The sequence below is a fragment of the Notolepis coatsorum genome (assembly GCF_963971535.1).
Source record: "Notolepis coatsorum genome assembly, chromosome: 5".
NCBI classification, from domain to species: Eukaryota; Metazoa; Chordata; class Actinopteri; order Aulopiformes; family Paralepididae; genus Notolepis; species Notolepis coatsorum.
In genome coordinates, this window is record NC_140169.1 from 165,822,031 (window position 1) to 165,831,143 (window position 9,113).

The following is a 9,113-nucleotide window of genomic DNA, read 5'->3' on the forward strand; positions in this document are numbered from 1 at the left end:
TACATAGGATACTTTACATTATTCTTTGAATGCACTTGTAAGGCAAAGGAGTATGCGTAGGCAAATCAATAACGAATGTCCATTCTCTGGTTACGCAGGAGGTAATTATACAACCTGAATCTTAGGGAATTATATCTATGGTACACTAGTAATATAGCGGGAGATACTGGAAGGGGTTCCCACTGGTTGTAAGCCAGCAAGGGGTAGAAGATCTGTCGGTAGTAGGACGTCTGGTCAACGATGACTAGGGAGACTTCAGGTACAGAAGCCGGTGCAGTAGTCTCTTGATCCACAGACGAATACAGCTTGGTTCTCTTGTAGACTGTAGCTCTACAGTGAAGAAAGCTAGGCGGCCTCAGGCTCTCTGAGCGCCGACTCGACTTGACTCCTCTCGGGGTAAATCCAACACGTGCAGGCGTCGGCGATTATCCGCTCCATAAATCATAGGACCAAAGCAAATATATTCCAGCCGCAAAGGGCTATGTAGTCGTCGGGTAGATTAATCCAGTGTACATGTCCATACGGTTCTCGCCTAGGTCTCCTCGGGTGAAAGCGCCATGCGGTCGGCCCAGCCTGGATAAGAACTCTAGCTAATACGAGAAAGCGTTGGAGATGCTGGTCACTATAGAATTCTAACCGCACGATACACTATACACAAATAGACTATTAAAGACTCAATAGAAATATGTCGCACTCGACGGTATAGCGCCAAACTCTGACAATTCAGTTACTAATTCGCACGCGGTCTCGATGCTCTATTCTGAGGCCAAACAGGCCATACTTCACCGCACGTTGTATCGTGGGTGAGGCTTCAACTTATCGGTAACATACTAAATGGACGAAGGGTACGGAGGTAAGGGGCTAAGGGGCTTCTACATTCACCTGCGCCGTATTTATACGCACGGTGCACAAATAGTGCCACTCTCATTTCTGTCGCCGTATCCCTGGGCAGGGCCGGGCAAGTACAGACATGTCGTGTCGGTGACTTTGAACTTGGCTCCGGGGGCCGGTCCCTGGCACCGGTGGACCACTGTCCAATAGGAGAATGAAATATTATGGGCTGGACTAAAGGGATATTCCGTGTATATGTACAAGGAATATACAAGGGATATCAAACGATATACAAATACTATGCAATATATATCAATAAATAAATATATATATTCGGTTTAATCTGATCCTTTGTAACAATATATATAATTAGTAAACTGTCGGGGGCTTTTTTTGCCCCCCTTAACTGATTTTCGAGGGCATTTGGTCAATTTTCGAGGGCATTTTGCCCCAAGCCCCCGTTAATTTCGAACCCTGCAGTATACAGTAATATACTAACTAGGTACACTGAGTACAACACAGTATACAGTAATATACTAACCAGGTACACCGAGTACTGCTGCAACACAGTATATACAGTAATATACTAACTAGGTACACTGAGTACTACTGCAACACAGTATACAGTAATATACTAACCAGGTACACTGAGTACTGCTGCAACACAGTATATACAGTAATATACTAACCAGGTACACTGAGTACTACTGCAACACAGTATATACAGTAATATACTAACTAGGTACACTGAGTACTACTGCAACACAGTATACAGTAATATACTAACTAGGTACACTGAGTACAACACAGTATACAGTAATATACTAACTACACTGAGTACTACTGCAACACAGTATACAGTAATATACTGACTACACTGAGTACTACTGCAACACAGTATATACAGTAATATACTAACCAGGTACACTGAGTACTACTGCAACACAGTATATACAGTAATATACTAACCAGGTACACTGAGTACTACTGCAACACAGTATATACAGTAATATACTAACTAGGTACACTGAGTACTACTGCAACACAGTATATACAGTAATATACTAACTAGGTACACTGAGTACTACTGCAACACAGTATACAGTAATATACTAACCAGGTACACTGAGTACTACTGCAACACAGTATATACAGTAATATACTAACGAGGTACACTGAGTACTACTGCAACACAGTATATACAGTAATATACTAACCAGGTACACTGAGTACTGCTGCAACACAGTATATACAGTAATATACTAACTAGGTACACTGAGTACTACTGCAACACAGTATACAGTAATATACTAACTAGGTACACTGAGTACTACTGCAACACAGTATATACAGTAATATACTAACTAGGTACACTGAGTACTACTGCAACACAGTATATACAGTAATATACTAACTAGGTACACTGAGTACTACTGCAACACAGTATACAGTAATATACTAACTAGGTACAGTGAGTACTACTGCAACACAGTATACAGTAATATACTAACCAGGTACACTGAGTACTACTGCAACACAGTATACAGTAATATACTAACTAGGTACACTGAATACTACTGCAACACAGTATATACAGTAATATACTAACCAGGTACACTGAGTACTACTGCAACACAGTATATACAGTAATATACTAACTAGGTACACTGAGTACTACTGCAACACAGTATATACAGTAATATACTAACCAGGTACACTGAGTACTACTGCAACACAGTATATACAGTAATATACTAACTAGGTACACTGAGTACTACTGCAACACAGTATACAGTAATATACTAACTAGGTACACTGAGTACTACTGCAACACAGTATATACAGTAATATACTAACCAGGTACACTGAGTACTACTGCAACACAGTATATACAGTAATATACTAACTAGGTACACTGAGTACTGCTGCAACACAGTATATACAGTAATATACTAACTAGGTACACTGAGTACTACTGCAACACAGTATACAGTAATATACTAACTAGGTACACTGAGTACTACTGCAACACAGTATACAGTATTATACTAACTAACTACACTGAGTACTACTGCAACACAGTATACAGTATTATACTAACTAAAGCACAAGCCTTTACGTTAGAGAAACAAACTTGTGACCAAAAGATCAGAATTTGAGGACGATTAGAACAAGGCAGAGGTCTTGCACAGAGTGTCTGTGTAGTCTGTGTGCCTGTAACCATTGGTAACTAACCACTGAAGGAAAATGCCTAATTTCTGTGCAGTGGTAGACTAGGTAAAATCATGAAATGCGTTATGTTTAGATCCAGTAATAAAACAACAAATGTATTACATTGTTGTTTATATTATTGCTCATTATATCAACACCTGGCAACCGGTTGTTTTGCACATTGTGTCTCCCATTGCCACGTACAAAACGACGGTTGCTCTGTTACAGGTATAGCCATGTTGGAAGACGGGGAACTACCAAAACAGGGAGGGTGGTCTCTGTTTTTACATTTCTGTTTACCAACAACGCGCTTTAAGCGAAACAATCTGGCTGGTAAAACAAATACAGGTAGTAATTCTCACCATCTCCCATTCTGCACATATGTATGGTCCCGGACGGAGGATGACCAGCAGACCCGTCTGATTGGCTAGATCCAGGAAGTGCACCAGATCACGGTCCCCCGAGAAGTTGTTGACCCCCTGGACCGTCTCATGGAAGTTCCAAGGCACGTATCTGTGGGCGCAAAGTAAAGAGTTCAAGCCGCAGCGTTTCCCCTTGGCACTGGATAGACACCTGGCTGCCACCCCGCAGAGGTGTAACGTGGATCGTGTTTTAGTCGAATTGCAGCCTTTTTACACTGCCAAGAATAATGAATGTTGAAGACAATATTATTGCAGTAGTATGTAGGAGAAATCATAGCTAACTGAGGAGAGGTATTCGTGAGGTCCTACTGGATGGCTAACTCGCGTGGCTAACTGAGGAGAGGTATTCATTAGGGTTGCCCGGCCTCCACTAAGGAAATGCTTAGTCGACGAAAGAATAAGAGTAATAGTCATTCATTTTGTTGACTAAGTTATTAGTTGATTTAATCGACAAATCTTGTCAAATTGAGCTTCCCACCTTGCAATCATGCAGAAGTATACCTCTTTCAACCAAGTGCTTGTGTTGCTCATGCTCCTTCAGCGTGGAAAAAAACACATCAATCGACCAGCAAAGTCTTGGTCGACTAAGACCAGGCCAACCGATTAATCAACTTAGGGACTTAGGATGGGGGGAGGGGGGCAGCTCACGAAGGAAAATAGATACAATATTGTCTGAATATTGCATTTTTTTTGCTAATATAAGACTACCCATAAAAGTATCTACAGTATCTATAATCTACCATATCTATAAATCTAGCTATCTATCTAGCTATCTATCTATCCATCTATAATTCCATATTGTAAATGACTTAAACAAGTGTGTACAATCAACTGTTATTTACTGTGTTGGCCCTGTATTCTGATGTGTGCACACAGGGAATGTCAAATCCATAGGCCTACATTCTTGTCAGGATTGAGACGAGAGTCTGTGTTCTAATAATGTTGAGCTCAGTTGTAATCCAATCCTACCTAGCTGACCAATATACCTGTTCCCTATTTGGTTTTGTGTCAGTCAGTCTTGTCAGTCATATGGCTTTGGTCTTCTGTTCCTATTTCTGAAGAAGCATTTTCATTGGCTCAGTCACGACATAAAAAGTCACTTGTTACTTTCGGCTCCTGGCAGAACCTATATAGAATGTCTGCCCCTGTTGAAATGATGACTACATTTACAACGTATTAATTTTCCTGTCTGTAAATTGCTGATTCACTTTGAAATGAATAAACCTTCTGAAAGATGTTCTACCTTTCATTATTGATAACCATGACAATTTGGATATTGAATATATAGTCATATTATATACGAGTCAATTTGGGTGAAGGCCCGACTGGATTATTTGACCATTTAAATACATGAGCAATATTTCACAATTTGGATGAAATATCTCACACACTATACATACTGTACTAAAGGCTTCAAGTATTGGACTTACACTTGCACCGCGTTGAGGCCAGCCATGTACATCTTGACCAGGCGGTCCTTCCAGTAATATCGAGGGATTCTAGAATAGTGAATACTGCCGGAGATGTATTGAAATGGCTTTCCATCTTTCAGGAAACAGTTGTTACTGTAGTCTATGGAGAATGTCCTGTCCCCAGAGACCTGCAAGAAAGTCAGTATAGTCATATTAATAATACCATTTCAGTATTATTTTCAGAATCTATTCATTACTGGTATTTGGTGTCATAATAACTTATTTGAGTATCGCTGTAATTGCCACGATGCCTTGTATTCATTTAGCCCTTAGTAATTGACCATGTAGCCACTATGTTAACAACATTGATTGATTGATTGATTGATTGATTGATTGATTGATTGATTGATTGATTGATTGATTGATTGATTGATTGAACATTGTATTTAACAGATTGCAGAATGGGTACAATACAGGCTCAATACACACGATTGTTAAGGGGATGCAGTCTTGCAGACCAGAGAAAGACTTTCGTCTTGTTTACATTCAGGGTCCCCCATTTTCAATTCATCATAACTATGACATACATCCATGACATATAGACAGTACTGCTACATCTATACATTTATGACATACCAGATTTACAAATACAGTACTGTGTTTGTGATACAAGAAGAGTCTAAAAAAAAAGAGAATATATACATTTGACGAAGAAACTGTACATTGGAGGAGGTTGTACTGTATTACCCATTCTGTAATCTGTTCATACAATTTTCAATCAATCAATCATGTTAAACAAACTATCGAACTTTTACAGCGGGTATTTAGTGAATAGGTGATTATTCTTACCAAGTTCCCATTGACAGCTAAATAGGCAACAAGGCCCACTATGACGGAGAAGAGGGTCTTTACAGCCATGTCCACTGCCTCCTTGTGTGAAGCAGACACTATTTAGACATGTTGTTACTCATCTTGTGTTGTTTATAATTATAACGGAATCGAACCCCGGACCGTCGCTGCCTCTCTGTCGAGGAGAGGAGAGGAAACATATGGTTTCAGAAACTGTCATGTGATTCACTGGTTTGTCCCCCGGGTCCTAAACTCCTCCTTTTCAGGAGGAAACAAGTCATGTGATCCACTGTCTATTTTATCCGCTGGGTCCTAAACTCAGATGAGTTACTCGATTAATTTACGTTTTACATTTGGGATGATTATTATTAACCTTCCTGGCTAAAGGGAGGTCTAGGTCTCTACCCGATTTGACATGATATAATACAACCGTTCTAAATAGTTGTATTGTATTGTAATTTGATACATTTTTTTTGGCAACTTTTCATTAATCACCGACCACTCCCTTGAATGAATGAATGAATTACTTTTATTTATATAGCACCCTTCACCGCACGAATGCACAGGGTGCTTTTACACTACAGCTTAGTATATAAAAACAAAAACAAAAACAAAATAAATAAACAGAAATAAATGACAACAACAACAACAACAGACAGCAGTTAAAAAAACTGAAAGAAAGAGTGCTTATGTATGACCAAAGGCCTGTCTAATTTCTGACACGCTTATTAATAAGTATTACGCGTCATGTAGGGAAGTCTGGTATATTCCCCTATAGGGAAGTTAAGTTAAGAACACTGACTAAAAGTACACCAGAATCTGGAAAATAAAACGTCACTACCAGACATGTCACAGACAATATGTTGAGTGAGAACAAAATACTATTATGCTTGACGTGGCAAGAGAACAAAGCAGCCAGTTCAGGAATGGTTTCCTTTATTATAGTGGCAGGTGTCCAGGCAGCATGTAGGCTGCTGTTCTCTCTGTTTCTACATATTTATTATAGTGGCAGGTGTCCAGGCAGCATGTAGGCTGCTGTTCTCTCTGTTTCTACATCTTTATTATAGTGGCAGGTGTCCAGGCAGCATGTAGGCTGCTGTTCTCTCTGTTTCTACATCTTTATTATAGTGGCAGGTGTCCAGGCAGCATGTTCTGTTCTCTCTGTTTCTACATCTTTATTATAGTGGCAGGTGTCCAGGCAGCATGTTCTGTTCTCTCTGTTTCTACATCTTTATTATAGTGGCAGGTGTCCAGGCAGCATGTTCTGTTCTCTCTGTTTCTACATCTTTATTATAGTGGCAGGTGTCCAGACAGCATGTTCTGTTCTCTCTGTTTCTACATCTTTATTATAGTGGCAGGTGTCCAGGCAGCATGTTCTGTTCTCTCTGTTTCTAGATCTTTATTATAGTGGCAGGTGTCCAGGCAGCATGTTCTGTTCTCTCTGTTTCTACATCTTTATTATAGTGGCAGGTGTCCAGGCAGCATGTTCTGTTCTCTCTGTTTCTACATCTTTATTATAGTGGCAGGTGTCCAGGCAGCATGTTCTGTTCTCTCTGTTTCTACATCTTTATTATAGTGGCAGGTGTCCAGGCAGCATGTTCTGTTCTCTCTGTTTCTACATAGTGGCAGGTGTCCAGGCAGCATGTTCTGTTCTCTCTGTTTCTACATCTTTATTATAGTGGCAGGTGTCCAGGCAGCATGTTCTGTTCTCTCTGTTTCTAGATCTTTATTATAGTGGCAGGTGTCCAGGCAGCATGTTCTGTTCTCTCTGTTTCTACATCTTTATTATAGTGGCAGGTGTCCAGGCAGCATGTTCTGTTCTCTCTGTTTCTACATCTTTATTATAGTGGCAGGTGTCCAGGCAGCATGTTCTGTTCTCTCTGTTTCTACATCTTTATTATAGTGGCAGGTGTCCAGGCAGCATGTTCTGTTCTCTCTGTTTCTACATCTTTATTATAGTGGCAGGTGTCCAGGCAGCATGTTCTGTTCTCTCTGTTTCTACATCTTTATTATAGTGGCAGGTGTCCAGGCAGCATGTTCTGTTCTCTCTGTTTCTACATCTTTATTATAGTGGCAGGTGTCCAGGCAGCATGTTCTGTTCTCTCTGTTTCTACATCTTTATTATAGTGGCAGGTGTCCAGGCAGCATGTTCTGTTCTCTCTGTTTCTACATAGTGGCAGGTGTCCAGGCAGCATGTTCTGTTCTCTCTGTTTCTACATCTTTATTATAGTGGCAGGTGTCCAGGCAGCATGTTCTGTTCTCTCTGTTTCTAGATCTTTATTATAGTGGCAGGTGTCCAGGCAGCATGTTCTGTTCTCTCTGTTTCTACATCTTTATTATAGTGGCAGGTGTCCAGGCAGCATGTTCTGTTCTCTCTGTTTCTACATCTTTATTATAGTGGCAGGTGTCCAGGCAGCATGTTCTGTTCTCTCTGTTTCTACATCTTTATTATAGTGGCAGGTGTCCAGGCAGCATGTTCTGTTCTCTCTGTTTCTACATCTTTATTATAGTGGCAGGTGTCCAGGCAGAATGCAGAATTATGTTCGCTCCTCTGTTTCTACATCTTTGCTGTGTCGCATGTGAACTCATTCTAACCACAATAAACCATATTTGTTTTGAATACTTAAAAAAACAATTGTCATTGTATCCTTTGTGCTAGTTTAGAAATGATTTAGGTGTGAGATGATCATTGATTTGACATTGTGCTAGTTTAGTAATGCTTTAGGTGTGATATCATTGATTTGACACTGACATTTTGCTAGTTTAGTAATGCTTTAGGTTAGCAGTCAGGCGATTAAAAAAATGTATCTAATTAATTATAGGATTTGTAATTAATTAATCTAATTAATCGCATTTTAATCGCATAACCATTTTATGCCTGATATTCTATATTCTATAATCATATTTCAAATTGCATGTGTCCGGATGGCAGAATTCAGTACTGTATCTACAAAACCTTCTGTTTAATCATCTCCATCTATTAATTTGTTTAGATTTTTCAGGTCTGGTCAATTTGAGCATGGTGTTATTCACAGTCAAAGATTAAAAAAAATTTATTGATATTCTCATTTGGTTCATTACAATTTACCGCGCAGATTGATTGATTGAATGAAAATGTTATTAACAGATTGCAGAATGGGTACAATACAGTACGGCTCAATACACACAATTGTTAAGGGGATGCAGACCTGAGAAATACTTTCGTCTTGTTTACATCAGGGTCCCCCATTTTCAATTCATAATGAATTGTAAGTAAGGGTGCAACTTGCACTGTGCAATCCATTCTTTGTGGCTCTAGCCCACAGTATTTCTGACACTGCATGGGAATACATTCCCTGAGATTCATGTCCCTAGAATCAGATACCAAGAACATGCAAATGGACTATAT

The 9,113-nt window shown here is 39.6% G+C and overlaps 1 protein-coding gene across 2 annotated transcripts in view; it reads right to left on the reverse strand.

Annotated features, from left to right (window-relative positions):
- glb1l (galactosidase, beta 1-like) overlaps positions 1–5,890 on the reverse strand; it is a 128,231-nt gene extending 122,341 nt beyond the window's left edge. For both annotated transcript variants that reach the window (XM_084315249.1, XM_084315248.1), the window contains exons 1-3: positions 5,726–5,890; positions 4,895–5,064; positions 3,405–3,555 (exon numbers count right to left, since the gene is read on the reverse strand). In XM_084315249.1, the coding sequence (XP_084171375.1) occupies positions 3,405–3,555; positions 4,895–5,064; positions 5,726–5,794 (390 nt within the window). In that variant the 5' untranslated portion in view covers positions 5,795–5,890. The remainder of the gene's footprint in view (positions 1–3,404; positions 3,556–4,894; positions 5,065–5,725) is intronic.
- Positions 5,891–9,113: the final 3,223 nt, after the last annotated feature.